Below are 23,751 nucleotides of genomic sequence, written 5' to 3' on the forward strand. Positions count from 1 at the left end.
TGTAATCTGACAGATTTGGAGTGCTTTTGCAAGGAAGAATGGGCAAATAATGCCAAGTCAAAATGTGCCATGGTGATAGACTCCCACCCAAGAAAACTTAATGCTGTAATTAAATCAAAAGGTGCTTCAGCAAAGTATTAGTTTAAGGGTGTGCACACTTATGCAACCAGCTTATTGTAAGTTTTTTATTTTTTATATTTTTCCCTAACAGATTTGTTTTTCAATTGAATTGTACAGGTTATAGGTCACATTAAAGGTGGGAAAAGTTTTGAAATGATTTAGTGTCTCATTTTTTTATATCACAAAAACCTGGTATTTTAACAGGGGTGTGTAAACTTTTTATATCCACTGTACATAAAAGTAAATGGAATTTGTGGGAGCAGTACATGCAAAATAATGTTCATGAGTAGGTGTGTGATATAAGGGTAAGGATGAACTGAGCAATTTATATAATATTGGACTGAAAGGCAGTGGTTATAAAGAAAGAAGACATGTAATATGTTGTCAGTTTTCATTCATTCCTCAACAAATGGGTTCAGATCTGACTCTGCCACTTTTTACAGCTTGTGGATGCTGGAAACTCTCAAGCTCCTCCCTTACCCATAATGGTGTAATCCCCATACAATACCTCGGATCTCATTTGCGTACGGACATGGTCGCTGTTAGCTCTCGAGCTTTAGTGTGGCATTTGTGAGTGAAATAGGATTTTTATATTTTATTACCTTTATATATATATATATATATATATATATATCTATACACACACACACATTTTTTTTTCTCCCTTACCCTTCCTGCCTTTGTCTGTGAATTCTTAGCTTACCGTTATTGGTAAATTTTTTCTGTCTTATACCTTTGTGGTTATTTCTTTAATTACCATTGTTGGTAATTCCTTTTTCACTGTCTTCTTTTTTTTCTTCATTAAAAAAGTCTTGTATTTCTATTATTATAACTGTACTTAATTTTTCTTTTTCAGTATGGCTGAAAAATTTCAGATTTTAAGAAATGTAAAGACTGTGAACATAAAATACTTCTATGTGATGCACATGATTCCTTTGGGTCTGTCCCATCTACCTCCTGAGTGACAATGCCCGCCAATGAGCTAATTGATTTGATCTCTCTTTGGGTGTAGAAGAACCCAACACTGTTGAACCTATCCTCAAGAGACCAGACAGGGTTTTGGCATCACCAAAAGGAAGAGAATTTTGGAACAAAGGAGTACCACTAGATGCCATGGTTGTAACAATGGCCACAAAGAAGGAACTCACAGAAAATAGTCAGTCTGTCCATCCTCTTAACAGGGAGTCCAGGGCCTATTGGACAGATTTTGGACCGTGTATATGCTTCAGTGACTTTTACACTCATGTCACTGAATTATTTGGCACACTTCACCAGACTTCAGAGGGATTTGACTAAAGAACTATCAAAATCTCTCACCAGAAACATCACTTCTGAGACAAAGATCTGTTTTGCCTCACAGTTGGCTACCCTACAGTTCATTTTATATTCATCCATGAGAATCATTTCACATGCAGCTGAAGGTGCCTCAAGGGCGGCAGGTTCAGACACTTCCATTAGGAGACATGCTTGGATGCATCTTTGTGATTTCATATACTATCTAGATATGAGCAGGATGGTAAGACCCTTCTCAAAGAACCTTCTCTAGGAATCATCAGGGTGGTAGAAAAATGTGGTTCAGAAAATCTCAGGGTCCTTTCCATGACACACATGTAGATAGTTCTCCAAGGGGCAGAGGGGGGACCTCTAATGGGAGATGTCGCCCATGTGGCAGCAGAGGCCTGCAGAAACAAAGATCTAGGGACTCCCTCTCTAACAGATCCTACCAGCACTCCTGAAAGGAGGCCTAATTGTCCACCTGTGGAGGCAGTCGGGGGTCATCCGTCCCTGCACCAGAGACCTTGCCTAGACATTGCAAAAGGTAATTAGTACAGAGGATTATTTCCAGAGGTTATATAATATCCTCCCCTCTTAACAGTAAACAACATTCCGTATGTTCCACCCAGTCAGAGGAAAGCAGCACTGGAAATAAAAAAGCTGATAGAAAAAAAGAGTCATCCAAGAGGTGCCCCAAGACCAGAAAGAGTCCAGAACTTACTCAAGATTATTTTTATTGCCAAAGAAAACAGGGGGAATGGAGACAAATTTTGGATTTCAACACTCTGAACAAATCAGTTCAGTATACAAAGTTCCGTATGATCACAGTTCAGTCCATTTTGCCTTTCCTGCACAAGGGCGACTGGATGCGCTCAATAGAGCTTCAGGATGTGTACTCTCACATAAAAATGAACAGATGATACAGAAGATTCCTACACTTCCAGTTGGGAGACAGTCATTACCAATTCAAAACTCTGCCCTTTGGCCTCACCACAGCCCCCAAGGTGTTTACCTAATGTCTGGCAGTATTAGCAACTCACTTGAGAGTATAGGGATTTGGGGTATTTCCACACTTGGACAACTGGCTCATAACCATTCTGACCAGCCATCTTCTGATAAAAAGCATGAGATTTTTGTACTCTAGCTTTACTTTCATGTAAGAATTACCATCAATCACAACAAATCTCAGCTAGAAGCATCTCAAATATTAGAGTTCCTAGGTGCCTTATTCAATACGGTATCAGTGACAGCCTCCCTTTCCCTTACCAAGGATGCAAACTATTTGATTTCAAGCCAAAAAGATAATCCAAAATTCTTCTCTATTAGCTTGATTAATTGATTAATTCTGGTTCCCTTAGCAAGATACCATATGAGAATTCCTCAATGGAACCTAGCAACTCAGTGGTCTATTCTGCACCAGTCTGTGTCCACCCAGATCAGAATAATTCAGGCATGCAAAAAGTACCTCTTGTGGTGGATTTCTTCAGATCAGATTGTACAAGGCCGACCCTTCATTCTTCCTCAACCCAAAGCCATAGTGACTACAGACTCTTCCCAGATTGGGGGGGGGCTTCAGTTCACAGTCCAAGGCCCCTGTTCCCCTGAAGAGGCCAACACACATATCAATGTCTTGGAAATGTGAGCAGTACTTATAGGATTGCAGGCCTTTCAAGACTCTCTCCCTTCCAAGACTGTTGTGATTCAGACAGACAATATGTCAGTGGTACAGTACATCAACAAACAAGGAGGAACCAGATCTTACCACTTGCGTTGAGAAGCTGTCAGAGTGTGGCAATGGGTGATCTCATCTAGTCAGTTTCTGATAGCAGCACATATTCTGGAGCAATAGGAAACAAGTTGAGCAGGCCTATTTTATTGACTCACGAGTGGTCTCTCAACATGAAAGTTGCAGAATAGATGTTCTGCCAGTGGGGCCAACCTTGCTGTGACCTCTTTACATCCCTCTCTACAACAAGTGCAGCAGGTTGTTTGCCCTTATCCCTACACCAGGGAAATCACAGAGAGACGCTGTCCTCCATGATTGTCCCCCCAGTCTCCTTTATGCTTACCCCTCCCCCAACTTTATTTCCAGAGAGCATCTTGATTAATTAGGTTCAACTTTATTTGGCTCATCTAGTTCACCCACCATGGATTCTGGATTCTGGATTCATGGATTCCAGACCGTCTGTCTCATCCAACAGGCATGATTCACCCTTACATTTCAGGTCTAAGTCGACTGCATGGTTTTTCCACTTCCATTTAACCAATTCCAGTCAACCAAGCCCCTCCTCCCCTGTTTGTCGCATTCTTTTGTCTTCCAATAATGCTTCTACTAGAAACATTTACAAAAGAAAATAGAGACTGTTTGTTTTTTCAGGCACAACAAAGAGACATTGATCCTTTTTCAGCACCAGCATCTATATTTCTTGAGTTTTTGGCTACAATTTTTAATGAATAGGCAAGCTCCTCGACTGTTAAAGTGCAACTAGCTGCCATTTCTAATTTCCACACAGGAGTAAATGACTCCTCCTTAGCTTCTTCAAAACTTTGTAAGGCCTTTTATAAGTAGAACTTTTCTTCTTGGACCCCTTTTAAAGATCCAATTATATGATGGGATTAGAATTTAATATTACAAGCTTTAACTCAGTTTCTATTTGATCCATTAGCAAAGTTAGATCTAAAATTTTAATCCGGAAACCTCTCTTTTTAGCACTTGTAACCTCTGCACCAAGAGTCTCTGAACTTTAAGTACCGTCTTCTAAGCCTCCTTGTTTAATTTTCCATAAAGTTAGGGTAGTGTTATGAACCAACCTATCTTTCCTTCCTAAGACGGTGTCATAATCCAGTATCAGTCAATCTATTAATCTTCCAGTCTTCTTCCCAAATTTCAACAAATGAGAATACAGGTTACATTTTTTGGATAGTCACAGTTTGTTTGCATAGAACAAAACAATTTGTTTCTTCTGCATAATTAAAATGGGGCAAACCAGTCACCAAAATAACTCTAGCCAAATGGTTAACGGATTACATTTCCTTTAGCTAACAAATTGGGTTTGTCCTTTTCAAAACCTTTAAAAGCACATTTAGCCAAGTCCATGGCAACTTCATCAGTTTTTTTTTTTATCCAAGTCTTCCATGGACGATATCTGTGCAGCTGTAACTTGGGCTAATCCTCATACCTTTATTACTCGTTCCAAATTGGATCTGGTCTCAAGGGGGAAGAGCAGCCAGTGCTCAGGAATATTCTTCCTTAGTGTCCTACCAGGATTCAGATAGATGGGTACTCTGTCCCACTTGTTGAGGAATGAATGAAAATTGACAATATCAGATAAAGAAGCAAAGTACTCACTGTAATGTTCCATCTTTGTTCTTCATTTTCATTCTTCCTCAATTCCCCTCCCTCCAACCCCCTACTATCTGTTTTCTGACTTCTGGAAGAACGAGAAGATAATAAGATAATAAAACATCTCTTTGTGATCTGCTGTGCCTGTCTTTTGAGTTAAACATCTCTTGCTGATCTGCTGTGCCTGTCTTTTGAGTTTACCAGTGTGAGTTTGGGCACATTGACCACTTAATTTTATTTACAAGATAATAAGGGAACCAATATTCCTGCCTTTGAGCTTCAGGTATTGGCTTCTTATTTTATAAATTGTTTCTAATTTTCTATGAAGCTCAAAGCCCAGCAAACAAGATCTGAGCTATGGTAGGGGACTAGAGCATTATGGGTAAGGGAGGAGTTTGAGAGTTTCCAGTATGCACGAGCTGTAAAAAGCGGCCGAGCTGGATCCAGTGGTCAGAGCTGAATCCACTTGTTAAGGAGTAATGAAAGTGGACAACACAGATGTAACAATATGGTGAGTACATAACTTTATATATAATGTGTGTAAATGGAAAAATGTTAATATTTTTTTTCTTTTATGATAGTGTATGAGTGCCTATTTCTTAAGTGATAATTTAATAAAGATATTAAAAGATTGTTAGGCTTTTCTCCCTTGGTCTGCTGATTTCCCTATTGGGAATAGGCAATTAGCAATCAAAGGGAAGGTGCAGAGTGGAGCCTCACCTTTGTGAAACTGTCCGGTTGCTAAGTAGGCAAAGAAGCAACCCATGTAGCCTAAACACTACTGCAACAGGGAGGAACTTGAACATATACTGTTGTGGGTAAATGCAACTTACACAACTGAACTTTTTATGTCATTGAATGTGATTGGCCTGAATAAGAGTATTAAGAAGGTGAAATTGCTTAAATATATAAACCTTAATACTGCCCAAATAATATATCCACAGGAAAATCTCATTAATGAAAATGATAGACAAGTATAACTTCTCACAGTTTGAAGTTGTGGTCCAATCTAACCATAAAAATAAAAGAGGGTATAACATTTGTAGAGGGAAAGTCCAGTAATGCCTTAAACAATAAAAAAAAAATCAGATGTTTTTTGTAGTAATTATTGAATATAATTGTGTTTGGACTTGATTCATATGGATGGAGTCCTTCCATATCACTGTTGCAATATTCTTTACAGTAGGGGATCCCCTACCAAGGGCAGCCCGACGTCCAGCCAGTATACCAAAGGCTTTTGGTTGTAAAGGGTACAATGTACATCACACGTATGCTCCCCACACATAGCATAGGTCATAAAGGTGACATCTGGACATGCCATCCTCAGAACTTCTTTGCCACCAGTCCAAACGCCATCTTTGATCGTTGGTCTGAACTCTAGTTTGCACTCTGGTTTCTACCACTTTCAGATTAGTGCCCCATTTTTTTTATTTTTATCTTACTTTTACCTTGATTCTGGTTGTTGGTTTTTTTGTCATCCAGAAAGGAGTGCGGGAGACATATTCCCCATAAAGATCATCACGAACAGTGCTTGTTCTGTTTAGGTGCTTCCCATGACCATACCTCTCTTGAGATTTTTCATTTCTTTGTCTCTAAGACGTTGCGGAGTCAGCTTTCTTCTCTCATGAATTATCTAGAGAACCAGCTATTTAAATTGTTGGCTGAGGATACCATAGAAGGATCTTCATAACCCAAGAGCCAGCCATCTCAGAATAAAAAGGCCAAGAACATCTAGTCCAATTCTTTGGCTGTACTGCTTCCACCAGACATCTCTTTTGTGGCCTGTGAAACCCTAGATGAATGTCTGGTTTCTTTCTCTGATTCCTGTGCCATGACAGCTTCGGAGGCTGGCATAGAACCGCTGCCACTCTCACATCCATAGAGATTTTGCAGACATCCACTTTAGATGTACAGGGGGAACCTCAGCTGGTTATTATTAAATTGCTGAGGGGTGTTGCTCAAATTTTAGTAAGGGAAGAGGTTCCAGCTACCATTACTGAGTACTGTCAGTGGTTAGAGCTGCCAACATTTTTAAGGTTGACATCCCATTCAAAAAGAAGCAAAAAAACTAAGCATATTTCACCTGCTCCAAAAGATCCTCAGGGTGAATTGCAGAATTTCAAGGCTTGTTTAATGCCCTTATGGCTCTCAAGCCTCCACAGGGTGTTTCTGTTCCTGCTCCCCACAGTCTTCTACCCCTCTTAAGAGACCCAGGGAGCAGGATTCTTCTAAGGAGGATGATTCTGATTCTAGAGAAGAATCCCTGACTTACTCCTACCAGATTCCTTTCCCACTTTACTGTGGTTCTGAGGAAAAATAATCTTATCAGTCCTTACTCTCCTTTTGAGGAGATGTCTTTTAGTGACACTGTTTCCAGAATGATGGAATTTTTCAAATGGTCTTTTATGAGGTGTCTGATGTTCAGAAGATGTACTACGAGCTTCTACAAATGGAATCTCTTAGGCCTTCTGCTGATCCTCCTGTTCTTCCAGCCTTGCTGGAATCCTTTTTTTACTACTTCCCAGGCCCCTGACTCCCAACCCCCTGCTCCCGAAAAAACTGATAGGTTTTCTAAAGTTCCTGAGGACTGCAAGTTTCTTTATAAGTGACCCACTGCCGATCCCTCTGGGGATCTGTGGCTTCTGAGTAGCCTTCCAAATTGTTGCCTTCTACTAGGTTTCTGCCATCTGATAAGGAGAGCAGAACCATAGAGAGGGTGGATAAGAACATGTAGACTTCTACTTCACTTGCCTTTAGAGCTGTTAACAGTCAGAAACATGTGAAAAGATATGTTTTGGCTCTTCTGTCTGAAGCCTGTCAGACTATTTCTAATCTCCTTGAATCTGAGGGGAAGGCCACTGCTCAAGCTTTGCTTGGGATGTCCTCCCAAGTAGATCATCATTCGGTGAAATGCAGCTATGATGCAGCTGATGCTTCATCTAGGGCTGCTACTTTTGGATCTGTTTTGAGGAAGTATTCTTGATTCAGAATTTAGCCTTTGCTTGGTGATATCAAGGCTAAAGTGATGGATGCTCCTCTGGATAATAAGCATTTGTTTGGTGCTTCTGCTGCAGAGTCTTTTAAGTCCCTACAAGAAAAGGGGAAGGCCTTACAGGAGTTGAAGCATAGTTTGTTTCCTCTGTACCCAAGTTTCATAGGAATTTTCCTACTAAGCCTGCCTTTGTTCGTAGACAATCCCACCCCTCCCCCAAAGGTAAAAAGGTGGTAGAAGGGCTCCTCCTGCTAAGGCTATCCAATCTCCTCCTATTCAGAAGCCTCCTTTTCTTGACAAACAGGTGCTGTCTGACTGTCCTGTTCTTTTCAGTCACATTATTCTTTCTCTGCATCTTTCTCCATCCCTTCCTGTTTGGATAAAAGTTACCCAAGACTTATGTGTTCTTCCGTAATTTGCCAGGGTTATTGTGTGGTTAGGAAATCTTTTCCCCCTTTTTGGGCATTCCTCAGCCACCTCAGGAACATCTGCCCTTTTTCAAGAGGTGCTTCAGGGCCACTTGGCTCAAGGAACAATTCAAGAAGTTCCACCTCCTCAAAGGGGGAAGAGGTTTTACTCCAGAATGTTCTCTGTCCCCAGGAAAGAAGACACCTGGAGACCATTCTGGATCTTTCTCGGCTTAACACCTTTTTGTAAAGGTCCATTCTTCCTCAGGCTTTTCTAGCGTCTCTGGATCTCAATCATGCTTATCTTCACATTCCTATTCATCCCCTTTTCAGGAAGTTTTTACGTTTCTGTGTTACTTCCTGGCATTTTCAGTTCTCTGCTTTGCCCTTTTGCCTCTCAACTACCCCAAGGGTATTCACCAAATGCCTCTGTCCTGTAATTGCTTTCTGCGGGCTAAGGGGGATACAGGTCTTTCCCTACCTAAACGACCTGCTTATTCAGACCACCTCTTAAGAGATCTTACTTCAGCATCTACACTTTACCTTTTCTGTCTTGAAAAGCCTGGAGTTTACTGTAAATTTCCAGAAGTCATTCCTTTTCAGGATCATGTTTTTCTGGGTTGCAGGATCCAGATGGTTCCAATCCTGACTCCTCCCAAGGCCTTAACTCTCATTTCTTTCAGTCCCTTCTTCCTTTGGCTTCAGTCACAACCATAGAATTTCTGGGTGCTCCAAGTTACATGGTATCCACTATATTCCCATGGTTCCTCTAGTCAAGCTCCACAGGAAAAAGCTTCAGTGGTTTCTAAAGTCAACACCTCCAAAAGGATGTACCAATAAAGGCAATCTCAATGGAGCAAGATCACAACCAGTATAGAATAAGTACAAAATGATGTGCCAAAGCACAAAAAAATGACCAAATAAGTGTTTAAAATCCCCACAAACTTTTATTCACAACACAATGTAGGGTTGAATGCTTTCGTATCCCACACAGGAAACTTCATCAGAATCTGTTTACAACACATCATGTCCCATTTTATATAACCACAACCCTCTTTTCATTGGTTAACAAAGTAAACAGTAATTTCAGATTTTAAACATAAATATAACAATTTTTCGTACATAAAATTGTTTACAAATATTTACTTAAAACCGACCTAAAATTATACCTACAAATGTATAATTGTATGTGTTTGAAAATATGTATTTTCTCAAAACCTATACAGTACTTTCTTCCCATGTCTCTTGTGTATCTTAGTCTTAAACACTCATCACAGGGTATTTGCCTTTAATTTAGTGCAAGGGGTAAGGGAAATATGGTCATTTACCCTGGGTAAACACATGCATCGAGGCGTACTTGCCATACTAACTCCCTAAATTCCAGTCTCGTTTCCCACTCCCCACACCTGTCCTGTCTTTTTACCTTTTCTATAACCCAAAACTTAAAATCCACTCTGGTGCATCTTAATACATGGCTGTACAAAGCATTAGTATCTTTTTTCCATGTTATCTCATACATGTGTTCGTAAATCCTTTGTTTGAGACTCTATGCTATCTTTCCAGTGTAAAATGCACAACAGTACGTGCAGTATGCCATGTATACCATACCCTTTGTTGAGCAATTATAATGTTCAGCTGTCCAAACTCCATACTGTAAAAGCATTAATCAAAGTTCACTAGTGTTGGCTATAAATGGACACTGGGGACATCTGCCACAGTTAAATGTCCCCCCTGTCGCTAACTCCTTGTTCATTCTCTGAGGATGCTCTTTTTCAAAAATTTCTTTTAAGTTCAAATTTCTCCTAATGCTAAACTTTAATGGTTTCTCAAAAACCTTCAACTTGTTTCGCATACTCTTAAACAATTCCCAATACTTATTTATAATTTTCTGGATTGTTCCAATGTTCTTGTATGCTAACACTAAATACATTGTTTTACCTTCTATCTTTTTTCAACATTCACATTCTCCCTATCTTTCTCTAAATTTCCCTCCACATGTAGATTCAGTAGGGGTAAATATCTGCTCCCGCAACCCCTCAATACTTCCATTTTAATGGTTGTAACTAAAGTGGGTATCCTCTATCACAAAACAACTTCTCAGTAAAATCCAATTCCTTAATTAAATCATCTTTATTGGATGTCATCCGGCCTTGCCTGTATCATCTGCCCTTTTACAATATTTTTCTTTTTACAAATGGGTGATAGTTTGAAAAACACTCTTTTCAATAAACTTGGGACACATATTTCCTATTTGTTATATCTTTTTTAATATTCACATCCAAATAGTGTACTTCTCTTTCCTTGATTTCATATGCAAATTTCAGAAATCCTGTAGTGTTATTCACATAATTAATAAAGGGGTAATCAACTCGCATGAACCCTGCCAGACAATAAATATGTCCAAAAATCTATAGTATGTCCTGATGTATTCCATGAATTCTGATTCAAATACAATTTGTTCCCCAGTATAGCATTACTATATTGGCGATAATTGGTGCCAATGATGCGCCCATGGCCACACCATCTAACTGATGATAATATTCCTCTGAAAATAAAGTTGTTTTTTAATACTAGTTCCATATTCTTAACTATTAACCTAAAATCATTAACTTTCAGAAAACCAAATTCCTCCAACATTTCTTCAAACCATTTAAGTCCCAGTTCATGTGGGATGACGGAAAATATATCTTTCACATCTATTGTTAAAAAATAAAATTTAGCATTAAACTCCATTTGCCCAGTTTTAGACAGAAAATCCCAGGAGTCTATCAAAATATGTAGATATATCCCATAAAAGGCCCCTAGATTTGAGGCCAAATAGTTTCTTAAAAGTATCCTTAATATTAGGCCCCTCAAGAAGCTTGACCCCCCTTTCCTGGGACCTTAATTTTATTTTAGAAAAATTGATTCTGGCTCCTTTTGAGCCTCCTACAGCATTGCACTTGGAAGACTGTTCTTTTGGCCCTTACTTCTGCCAGATGGGTGTCTAAGCTGCAAGCCCTTATAAGAAAAGGGTGTCCCTTTGTAATCATTCTTTTATGCTCAATGTGGTCAGTGAGTTATCTCTTAATCAGTTTATTCATTTGCACACCTTTTCCCCTTCTCCGCAGTATGCTAGTGAGAAGGTTTTGCACACGTTGGATTTGCATAGGCAACTGAAATATTATTTGTCCAGAAAAAGCTTAAACTCCTAATACTGCTAAAACCACACTGAAGGAGCAAAACCCACTGTAAAATCCGGTATAAATCCAATGCTCTGTATTGTAGGTAAGCGCTTTCACAACCAGCCCTGGTTGCTTCTCAGACCAAAGATTACAAAAAAACATCATCCCAAACTTTAAAAGCCTTGAATCCTTTGTCACATGACTATGACCAATTAATTAATTAAATGAGTTAAAAGAACAAGTACATTCAAAATGCAAATACACTCAAAAAGCACAAAATTCCATTCAAGGCAATATATAAAAAACAGCATATAATATGATGTAAAAGAAACATACAAAGAACATACATAAAAATACTATATATATAAAAATACAAATAAATAACCTGCTATACTATCTAACATACTAATACTAACCTATCTGTAAATCACTAATGAAACAGCTTTCTTCCTAATATTCAAAAATACTGTATGTATAAATAAAGAAAAAACATCTAATGTATACTATATTATATTATATTATATGTTGTCTAAACATAGTCTAACTATAAAAATGCTGCTATAACCCTATCTATAAATCACAAAATTAAATGGCTTTCTTCCTACCTTTCAACACGGGTTTCAGAGATACATAATCATTCAGCCCAGGTAGCTTATGGGCTGCTAACATAAAAATCCATCTCAACTCCCTTTGTTCAGTTCTATTATTTAAATCTCCCATCCTAATGATTTCAGTGACAGTGTCAATAATAGAAAAGTAAAAATAGTGATTCTCCCCTTGTTGTAACATGTGTTTAGCCAGTGCACTATGTTCCTGTTGACTCCTAAAACAGTAAAGGTGGTCACAAAGTCTCTCCCTTAACCATCTGTTGGTCTTACCAACATAAAATGCACTGCAGCAGGCACAGTGGGCTAAATATATCACATTCCTACTCTCACAGTCACCTGAAGCCTTAAACTTGAAGGATTTCCCCGGCTGGATGGACAAACATGGTGTTAGTACTGACAAAACGAGCATGTATTACATCTCCTAGTCCCATAGTTCATAATGGATCTATGTTCTAATCCATCTGTATATCAGAGCATCTGCTTCAATGTTTTTCGATTTTTATAAATAAAACAAGGTTTCTCACCTACTATTGCACTTACCCTATCATCACTCCCTAACTATTTTTACTTTTCTATTATTGACACTGTCACTGAAACCATTAGGATGGGAGATTTAAATAATAGAACTGAACAAAGGGAGTCTAGATGGATTTTAAACAAGGATGTATTTAAATTCATTTGCCTGTCATAAGTTGTACCAGAAATGGATCATTTGCTTCAAACTTAAACAATCAGCTTAAAAAAAAAATCTGTTCAGTGGTCAAGCATCCCAAGGCATAGAGGGCAGATGCCTTCTCCTTTAAATCTGGTGTCCACAACTAAGTATCATCCCAGTGTCAGCAAAGATCAGCCAGTTTCTTACCTACCATACACACTTATTCAAGACTGGTTTGTCTTACTCTTACATTAAAATACACTCCTCAGCCATCTCCACCTGCTTTTCTGTGCAGCATCATCTTTTCTCTCAACCTGTTGTGAGACTGTAACTTAGGGGTATTATCTACCTGAGGCCTCCCAGAAGAACTCTGTTCCCCCTCGGGATCTCAGTTTTCTGATGGAAAAGCTCACCCTATCGCCCTTTTTGCCTGCAGTTAAAGCTGGCATAAGATTTTTTTCTTAGAAAACAGCTTTTCTAGTGGCTACTGCCTGAGGTAGCTGCATCTTAGAACTGTAAACCGTCATGTACACTAAACCCCTCCTTGTTTTTCTCCAGGATAGAATGACTCCAGGACTAATCCCTCTTTTATGCCCTTCAGAACTTTCTTTGAATCAGTTCATACATCTTCTTGCCTTCTTCATTCGCCCTCAAAATCTGGCAGAACATATACTGCATTCAGTTGATGTTTACAGACAACTTTGGTATTATCTTGATAGGACTAAGTCATTTAGAAAGTCCCACCAGCTTTTTGTAGTCTTTGCAAGTAATAAACTGGGAAACCCTATCAGCAAACAGACCATCTCAAAATGGACTTTAGTTGTATTGACGTTTTGATATTAACATCATGGAAAGTAAATTTCAGAACATATCAAATCTTGGTCATCCAGGGTGCAAGAAAGACCTGTAAGATGGCACTGTCTGAAAATCCTTTATATACTTGATGTCCTAATGTCAGTTGCAGGACATCCACCAACCCAGGAGGAGTGAATTAATTTGGTGGTACTCTGGCCGGCCAAGGGCAGTCACAGCAAGAATAATCCACGTAGTTGTCATTGCAACAGAAGACATTTGGATTGTATAATATTTGACAATGAAAGGTAGTGGTATTCTTGGAGGTGATTTTAATTGTAACTTTAATAAACCAGAATCAAGAGCAACTAAGGATATCCTCTTCAGCAAAAGGTCTTAAAAGGTAGACAGGGTCATTACAATTAAAAGGTACTTTTGCACTGAATGTAATAGACTTTCTAGACTGTTTTCATTTCGCATATGCCTTTAGCACACAATTTAGAATAGACAAGATGTCCATATCCCAAGATCTTGTTTCCAGGGGAAATAATTTTAAAATATTTGCATGAACAGTTTTAAACTGCTTTGTTTTTCTCTTTAAAATAATCACTTTTAAGAGACTGGCCTTTATCTATAAAGAATTGTAACATATTTTGCTAAATTAGAAGAATTCAAAAATGGATTTATAAAAGATGTTTGTATGGAATACAATGATAAATAAAAGACAAAATGATGTAGAATGCATTAAAAGCTTATATACTAGATTGATTGACGTACTGGTTCAGCAAGAAAATTAAATAATGGGAAAACAAAATGTTGGCTATTCAAAACAGTTTCCAAAAGATTAAAAACGAATTTCATAAAGATAATAAAACCTTGTTTTATCTCAAAACTGAATTAGCACTAGAAAACCTTAAAAGTTTCTCATATGCAGTGATTCCTAAGAGGATGGCAAATTTAGCCAAAAGAACTGAAAAGTTAGCAAGAAGTAATCATATTAATGAAATAAAAAGGCTGAAATGCAAACACACAAAATGAGATTTTATCAGAATTTAGAAATGATCTAATGGTTAAGGTAGGAGGAGATGAGATACAAATTGTACTGTATAACCAATCTGCAGAAAAATCCACAGGAATAGATGGTATTCCTTTGGAAGTTTGGAAGCTAGGAGAAAAAATGATAAAAATCTGGAAAGTTTTGTTTAACAGTATTTTAAGACAAAGAGAAGTACTGATGTCCTGGAAATAAGCAGTGATAGTTGTAATACCGAAAGAGGGTAAAGATCCATTAGCTTCATACAGGCCCATTTCATTTATTAAACCATGATTATAAAGCGTTCATGTCTATAATGGCTAAAACAATGCCAAAACTGATAAGAGAACATTGATGATCCTGAGGGAAGCAGAATGTAAGAAAAATACCATTGTTGTTGGTGGGTTTTTATGCAGAGAAAGCATCTGACAGAGTAAACTGGGACTTTATGACCAGGGCAATGGAAGCATTTGCATTTCCTGAAAAAATTATAAGGTTGATTAGGAGGATATATCAGGGATCAGAAGCAAAAATTGAAGTGGGTGGAGTCCTCTCTGATAATTACTGCTTGTGCAGAGGAGCCAGACAGGGGTGTCCTCTTTCCCCTTTATTATTTGCATTATATTTAGAACCATTGGCAACAAAAAGGGACTCAGAAATTCAAGGATATAATTGGTATAGTAGTCAAGAAAACCTGGCTTTATTTGCAGATGATATTATTTTAGACTGACAGAACCTTAAAGAGACATTACAATGATGTGAAAAAGAGACAATAGCGGTAAATTATGCACTCACAGACAAATTGGTTCAGGAATATCCATATTTATGAGGACATGATAAAATGAAGTACTTAGGAGTATGGAATAAAAATTATTCTAGTGTGGCAGCTAAGAATATGTGGGAAGAGACTAAACAAAAGATAATACAAAAACTGAGAAAATGGAAGCTTTGTTATATGGATAATAAGATGCAAGCAGTCAAAATGTTTAGTCCGCTTAGTCTTGCACACAGGTCAGGCATATTTTTATCAACCAGTGGAGAAGCTGTGGTTAGCAATTAATAAAGAGCTAAAGCAATATTTCTGGGAAGGGAAGATGGCAAGAGTCAAGTGGGATTAACCGATTCACAGAACAAGGTGGATTGGGTTTACTCAATTTGAAGGTGTATTTCAGGGCTACACAGTTAAGACTCCTATATATACCATAAGCAAGGATGATAACATAGGGGAGAAGCTCAAGAAACAAGGAGAGACTGGGATTTTGGATACAGGCCTTTAAGGAGAATAACAATGATCATGAAGAATATTATATCCATAAAGTAGCAGAAAGTATTCTAAGAACTCAGCCAACACGGGATTAGAGAAAGGAGATTCTGCCTATAGGGATGACTGCAATTAGAGATATAGACAGTAGGCAAGAAGGGACTGGAATTTATTGGAGAAAACTGGCAAAGGAACTAAGGTGTTAGGAACCTAGAGAGGGAAAGATGATAGAATGGGAAGATGCCAAGAATTTATTTGGGCTGCAGGTTAGAGATTCCCTCCCCTATTCATGAATTGATATCAGTGTATAGGCAAAGAGAAAGAAATAGGGGGTCCTAAATGAAAGACCCCAGCACTGGTAGAGTTTTTAGAAGACTCTAGAACAGAAGCTGCCATTAAAAAAGGAATAATTAGTAGAGCATAAAAATATTGCATGATAACTATATAAGAATCAATCGGAGGATGTTAGAAAGGATTGGGAAGAGAGACTGGATAAGCAATTCAGAAAGAAACAATGGTAGGAGGATATATGCTTGCCTCCCAAATATGCAACAAAATTGATAAGGTTTAGGATTTTTGCCTGGAACTGTTTTCATAGGTATTTCTATAGCCAAAGTAGACTCCAGAGAATTTTTCCTCTGGCGACAGGGAAGAAAGAGGTAATTGGGAACATGTTTTCTTGGAGTGCAGTGGATTGGCAGATGTTAAGGATTCCCTGCGGCATGCACTGTTGCAGATGCTGGGTGGGCAGTTAGGTCTGATGAGGGAGATGATTTTTCTGAGCTATGATGCAGAATTGGAATTGCCTAGGAATGGTAAGGCCTTGCTGTGTCTAATAATGGTGGCTGAAAAAAAGCAATTACTAGAAAATGGAAATCAAAATCTAAATCAACTATACAAGAAGTAGTGATTACAGTAACAAGAGATAAAACAACTGGAACTGAGATTTTCAGAAAAGGGTAGGAGCAAACTACATAGGAAAAATGTGAATTGTGGGAACTAAACATACAAGAGAGGAATGAGGTTTAAAAGGTGACAGGAGTTAAAAGAGCTATGTAATGTTTGACTGAAATTGATTGGGTAGGATTGATATAGGTAATATATAATGTTTGCAACTGGGAGTGTGTCAGTATGGCTTGTGGTGTAAAATGCTTGCAACTAGTATTGTCGGTGTTTGTTTTCATTTGTATGATTGCCTGTGTAGTAAGTGATGGTTTAATAAAGATGTTTCTTGTTAAAAAAAGGCAGGAATTTAATAATTGATGTAATGTTGCTTAGGTTATTTGATATATAGTGATATATGTGAAGTAAAATGTTGGTGTTAATTACAGTGTAATTACTTTTATATGAATGTAAATTTGCCTATGTCACAAGTGATAATTCAATAAAGGTGTTTGGAAAAAAAAAGAATTTAGAAATTATTAGAGCAACTAAAATAAAATATAAAGGTGGATGATTCTTTTGCTTCCTCCTTTAAAAAATGGAATTTCAATTTACCTAAAGTTCCAACAGTAACAAAATATAATCTTACTATAAACACAAAAGTTAACTGAAGTTCAAAACAAAATAAAATAACTTAAAAATAATAAATCACTACGAATGGATGGTATTATCTGAGAAATATATACAACTTTAACAATTAATATAGTTTTACTTTTCTACAAGGTGCTGATTGACATTCAAATTATGCCACCTCTTTGGAAATACTTTTTAATTACTCATATACCAAAACAGAGTAAAGATACTACAGGTTACTCCTTGTATAAATCATTTTCAGTGTTAAATTTTGATCATAATTATTTTATCAGTCACAGTAGACAAAATGAAAAACTTAATTTCCCAATTAGAAAGTTATCAAGCAAGATTTATAAATAAGATGCAGACCCAAGGTAATATTAAAAGAATTTTAACTCTAATAGGCATAGTGAATACAAACGGAACACAAATTTTGTAAGCCTAGATGTGGAAAAAGCATTTGATGCAGTTAGTTGGAAGTTTTTAAATGTTAGATCATTATGATGTTTCAAGTGAGTTTCTCTCTCTCTCTCTCTCTCTAACTAAAAGCATGCATTATAAAATTAAGGCTTGTGTTAAATAGGAGTGTATCTTTCAGACGCTTTAGAAATAAATAAAGGTAGACATTAGAGATGTTTCCTTTCTCCACTACTGCTTGCCTCATCTGTTGAAGCTTTAGCTATAGCAGTTAAAAACAATATTGATATTAAAGGAGTATGACTGGAGGCCAAATTATTTGCTGATGACATTGTATTAACAATAATTTTATAATTGAATCTGTAACTAGAGCTTTTTTCCTCAGATCTCCACTGAAAATGGGCTCCTGGCCCAGCTGGACTAGCCCAGTTAAATGTCAATAAATAAATAAATAAATAAATAAAAGAAGAAAGTGAGATAAAATGCTTTTTATTAGAAACTCTGATAATTTATTCATTTCATATGAAGGTAAGTAGAGCGATCAACAGGTATCAAAGCAGACTATCTCCAAACAGTTCTCATATGCTATTAATTTTTGTTATACTCACAAAAATAAAGTCATTCCAGCCAGGGTCAAGGCTTACTCTATTAAGGCCATGGCTCATCTGTGACTTTTTGAAAAGGGTTGACTTCTAGAAGTATTTTAGAAGCAGCAACGTGGTTCTCTGTACATACCTTTACAAAAGACTACAAACTAAATTCCTTCTCCAAGTCTAGGTCAGGCTGTACTAGGACAATTCTCCATGGGCTTCTAGACCCTCATTCTTCCTCCTCCCCAAAGGTATGCTAGTCTACCCATATAGCTAAGGCTACTGCAGCAGAAATCAATTTATGAAAATAGCACAGTTGAGTAAAGTAAACTTGCCATAACAGTAATTGTTAGAAAGACATTTCCACCGGCAGCTGCTCTCCTTCCACCCCCTTATTTTTGTTTCCAGGGTGAGGACTTTTATTTTTAGCTTCCTTACATTGACATTTTCGGAGCTGTTGCCACCTTCTCTCAGTTGACTTGAAAGTTCTGAAAGACTTGGTGCCCAAGCCACTCTTTTTCTTCAGCTCAGCTTGAGTTGGCTAATGGTTTGGTTGATTGGAAGGTGCCCTTTGGCTTTGGAAGCTGCCCAGCCTTTATTTCCTTGGAAGAATATAACCCATGTAGCTAACGCTACCACAGCAGTGATCATCTGTACATCTGTTGTTATTGTAAGTTTACTTATACAACTGTACTTTTTCTGCATTCTGATAACTACTTTAGTAGGACACAGTGAGACATGCATTCTTATTACTGCCTGGAAAGTTGGGTATGTTTTTTAACTTATTACTCTTTTTATTTTGTTCGCTTGCTAATTGTATAGGCCTATGAGGTACAAAAACCCTTTTACAAGTGTGACTTGAGAATACTATCTGGGTAAAGGATTTGCTTATAATAATCCTACAGTTTACTAGAGGAGAGTCAGGGTATCAAATATAGGACTACAAGGTGTTTTATGTTTGCAGACCATAGCCTTAACTGTGTTGTATGTTCAGAACTGGTGCTATGGTGAGTTAGACTTTTACTTATTTTTGCAGTTATGCATAATACAAAGCTGTCTAATTTTGCTGAAATTTATAATAGTACTGTAAACATGAGGTTGTAGCAGTGCTTCATTAGTAATCAATTGTTCCCATTCTAGGTTTCTCTACTCTTTGAGGTAGAAGATTTAGCAGTAGCCTCCCCTGCAACAGTATCCCGTTGTGGAATGGTCTATGCAGACTATACAGACCTTGGTTGGCAACCTTATGTACAGTCGTGGCTTGAAAAACGTCCAAAGGTAAACTAGTGCTAATAATTAATTGCCAGTTTTTCACTTTTAATTACAAGTCTGCCTGGGTCTGAAGTGTGCCTTATTTATTAGCCTAGTAAACTTGAGTTGAGAAGTGTGAGTAGTAGTTATAGCAACAAAGTTCATCAGCTAGAGTGTCTTACTGGTAAGCCAGACTGACCTGCTGGCAGTAAGAATAACTTCACATAGTAACAGAATGCATGGAGCATCACCACTTGGTCATCTGTTACAGGTTTACGACTCTCTGCTGCAGTGTTACATGCATTATTGTAATATGCTTTTAAATCAGATATTATCAGTACTAAAATAATTGTCTGCCCTGACTGCATTTGTGGAATAAGCGTTTAACTTGGCTGTGTGATGCAGAGAGATAAAGTCCTGGCTACAACCCAGATGACCCATGTTTGAGTAGTTGTTTGAATTCTCTAAAACCCAGGCAGGAGAGAATGGAGGTGCTAGTGTGTAATGCCATGCTGATCCATCCTGAGGGAAGGAGTAACGGCTCTAGCCATCTGCTGCACATTGTTGGCAGCAGGATGAAGCTTGTCAGTGCCAGTGATGCAGCATAGCCTAGGTACATGAACTTGACATACAAAGGCAGTCACTGTAGTCCTTATTTACATGTGGAGGCAAACATACACATGCATGGAAAGGACAGATGCTCTACCCTCAATGTGGGACAGTGTTACAGTGTTAGGACCTCACAGAAAAGTGCCCTCACGGATGGGATCAACAGATAACCAACAAGGGTACAAACCACTCATTGTCTGCCTGAATGATATCCCACCTCTCTTTGGCCCTCACATTTCTTCTGGGGATTCCTCTGTGGGGGAAGAATAAATGGATTCAAGACTGATAGTAGATGGGCTGATGTTTAGCAGGCATGTTAGGAAGAAGTAGTTGCAGAAAATTGTTTAACAAAGAGGTTGCTTATGTGTATTTATCTTCTGTTGTTCTCCATAGGATCTGACTTAACACCATAGAGTTCCCTTCAGGATTATGCATACAGTGTGTATACTGAAAATCCACAAGCACAAAAAAGTCATCTTCTTGAATGAGAAGATGCTGGTGTTCTGATATCAGACTTGTTTTTACAGATACTTGCCAAAATATCTGGAAATAGTTATTTACAAACCCATAAATGCTTTGTTTTAGTTTCCATCCACTATTACATCTGTATAAGAAAGGTGGTGGACTGTTGCATTTCTGTCACATGACTGAGATGTTTTATCCATTTGATTGTGTCTGTCTGGCTGTATGTTACTGCAGAACACACTTTGCAGCAGGTTGCATTGTATGCATTGGTGCTCACAGGCAGTGCCCCATCCACTCTTTCCAGCCCATATGTGACAAGGAATGCACTCATCTTACAATGGCACCTGTGTCATCAAATATATTTGGTGTTCTCTGAATTACCTAAACTTTTAACCATTGGATCACAGTGTTGGTCTTGCAACAGTCATCCATCCTAGCTTTTCTGTTAGTACTTTAAGAGTTAATAGTTTTTTGATGTTTTTTCCCCCTTGAGATTTTCTTTGAGAAAGATAAGTGAAACAGTAAAAAATGACATGGATTTGCAGGCCTTCTGTTTTGCATTTGCCTTGTCAGAATTTCTCAGTTGTCCCAGTTCCTTAAAAGGAAACTTTTTTATCTAGCAGAACTAGGAAGCTCACACTCTCTCTGATGCCTGATTCCCTGCTTATGTGAAGAATGAAAACACATTGTTGAAGTTTCAGATATTTTATTAAGTTAAGAAGGTAGATGGATGAGTGTTCCTGTTCATTATAAGAACAAGAACACTTGTCCATCTATCTTCTTAACCATAGTGGCAGATAAAGCTTTTGCACAGCTGTGAACATTTTATCTATTACACACCAGGCTGTGCTACCGGTACACTAGTAATTTCTCCTCCTGCTTTTAACTCCTTTGATCTATACTGCCAAATCAACCCAAGTATACAATACCAAATCTCCTTTTAAACAAAACCATTAAATTACATATTTACACCTTTGTCAGGAGATATACATCCCAACCCAGGTCCCACTTCAAATAATATCAGCACTCCTTCACTTGGAATTAACACTCACAAATCCGTTTACATGGTAACTATAAACATTCAACGTATCCACACAAAAATCTCTAATTTTCATGCCTGGATCACCCATAAAAAATATTATTGCCATCACTGAGACCGGAGTAAAACCCTATATTAAAGAATGTTATGTTGTCCTACCTCGCCTTCATTCTTACAATGATGGGTTCGGAGCCGATCCTCGGCACTGACTCGGCCGAATACATAGCTGAAAGACTCAAACTTGGCTCGTGGCAAGTAGGTATCCCATGATGCAGTTGTGTAACTCCCCAGATCTCGTTTGCCGCTTTATGAGGTTGGATGTGCTCTTCTTGGCCGTGGCCAAGTTGTGCTTTTTTTCTACTTATTACATTCATTAGACCTTTTTTCTCATTATATATTATAGTGGGTGTTTCTTCTAGCATTATAGTTGCATAGTTAGCCTTTAGTTAGTATAACTGGATATTTATAGGCATTATTCCTATTTGGTGCTGCTTTTGGTCGTCGTTTTCGTAGGCCTTGCTGTATCCCTTGTAGTGGTTTTGTTGTGTTGTTTCATATAGCTTGATAGTAGCTCATTTAAGTTAGAGAGCTCTTCGCCCGTTTTAGTTAGAGGGCTTGTAGTTGGTGTGTTGTTTTTCTGGGATTTAGGGCCATTTTAGTTAGAGGCCTTATTATCTTCCTTTGTCTAACTGTCTGTTCAGTATTTTCTGTTGTAGTTCGTTATATGTCAGTAGATCTGAAGTAGTTTACTTAATTTGTTCTTCAACCTGTGGGAATACGGATCCATATCGGATCTGAGCCAGCAAAAATTACTAGCATCAGCTCCGAGCTCCAGACTCTTCCCCTTACCCATAATCCACCTCCACTGCCTTCCATCCCCAGATGTTGTTTGCCGCGATTTGTAAAACATAGTGTCTCTAGAGCTCCAGCTAGCAGGGTGATTCTGCTTGTTTTTCTGAATTTTCTGTTACTTTTAACCGTTTCAGGTTAGTATAGGTACTCTTTCTCCCCCTCCCATCGCTTTGGTGTCGAGTGTAAGTTTCTAGTTGTAGTTAGTTTAGAGTAGTTTGTCTGTGGTGCCCCCTCCCCTTAATCAGTCTAGTGTGGTTAGTGGGTGTTTTATTAGTCTAAAGAAAGAAAGTTTTTGGTCTGTCTCTTTCTTTTTTTAAGTCTTCTTGTTTGATAGTATGGCTGAAAAGCTTATCTTTAAGTGCTGCACACAGTGTGGTCATAAGATCTCCCCAGCGGATGGCCACACTCTGTGTGTGTGTTGTGCTTAGGTGTGGCCCACCTTAATGTGGAGTGCCCCATTTGTGCGGGGTTCAGTCCCTGAGCTTTGAAGGATAGAAAGGCCAAGTTGGCCCTTAAACGTCTACTGCCTGCCACTGATCCTCCTTCCTCATCTTTGGCTTCAGTCACAGCGGCTGCTGTGGCTACCTCTCCTCCTTCTCTCCCTCTGGTTTCCCCTCCTTCCCAGGCTGAGACTCAAACTCCTGCATCTAAGCTTGTGGTAGCGGAGCAGAGGGGAGGTAGAGAGCAGGAGAGAGATGAAGGAAAAGAGGAAGAGGTCCCCAGACCACTCGTCCCCGAGCAAGTCTGCACAGACCCGTGACTCCCCTCTGCTCCTGTCTCCAAGGTTCTCCCTAGAGCCGGAGGAGGCACGTTCAGTCTCCCGGAACTCGGTTCCCCAACTGGCCAGGTCGGAGTCCTTGGCCTCATCTTTGTCGACCCGATCAGATATGGATCTGGATAAGATGATGAGGTGCTTTATCCATACACAGATCCAGATGGGGGTTTTGCTAGCCACTCATCCCTCAGGAGGGGGGAACTCGCTTCCTTTTTTTCAGCCCATTTCTCCTTCCCCGATCTGACCTTTGGCTTCGGAGTTCTCGGATCCGAGGTTGGCCTTGGTCAGGTGATTGGCGCCAACAGTACTTGCGTTCTCGACACCAACAACTGCCTGAAGCATCTCAGATCCGACCAGTTTGGATCGGAGCCAGAGCCTGGGTGTCGGATCCGAAGGAGTGGAACCTTTTCCATCGGCTCCAACATTGTCAGGCCAGGTTCCCTCCCTCGGAGCTCTGTCCACTTTGGGTCCGGCTTTGATTCTCACATCAGATCCAGAGAGACCAGCCTCCTTATTAGCTTCCCAGGAGGTCTGCTCTCCTTCGGTTTTTGATGTGGTAAAACAGGTCCTCTCCATCAGATCGAGGCC

The 23,751-nt window shown here is 38.7% G+C and overlaps 1 protein-coding gene across 1 annotated transcript in view; it reads left to right on the forward strand.

Annotated features, from left to right (window-relative positions):
- Positions 1-23,751, forward strand: part of DNAH2 (dynein axonemal heavy chain 2) — a 6,636,854-nt gene that overhangs the window by 3,336,784 nt on the left and 3,276,319 nt on the right. Inside the window, exon 45 of the mRNA XM_044077324.1 lies at positions 19,313-19,450. Within this exon, the coding sequence (XP_043933259.1) occupies positions 19,313-19,450 (138 nt within the window). The remainder of the gene's footprint in view (positions 1-19,312; positions 19,451-23,751) is intronic.

Source organism: Protopterus annectens, chromosome 7.part0 (assembly GCF_019279795.1).
Source record: "Protopterus annectens isolate FY-2018-M chromosome 7.part0, PAN1.0, whole genome shotgun sequence".
NCBI lineage: Eukaryota > Metazoa > Chordata > Ceratodontiformes > Protopteridae > Protopterus > Protopterus annectens.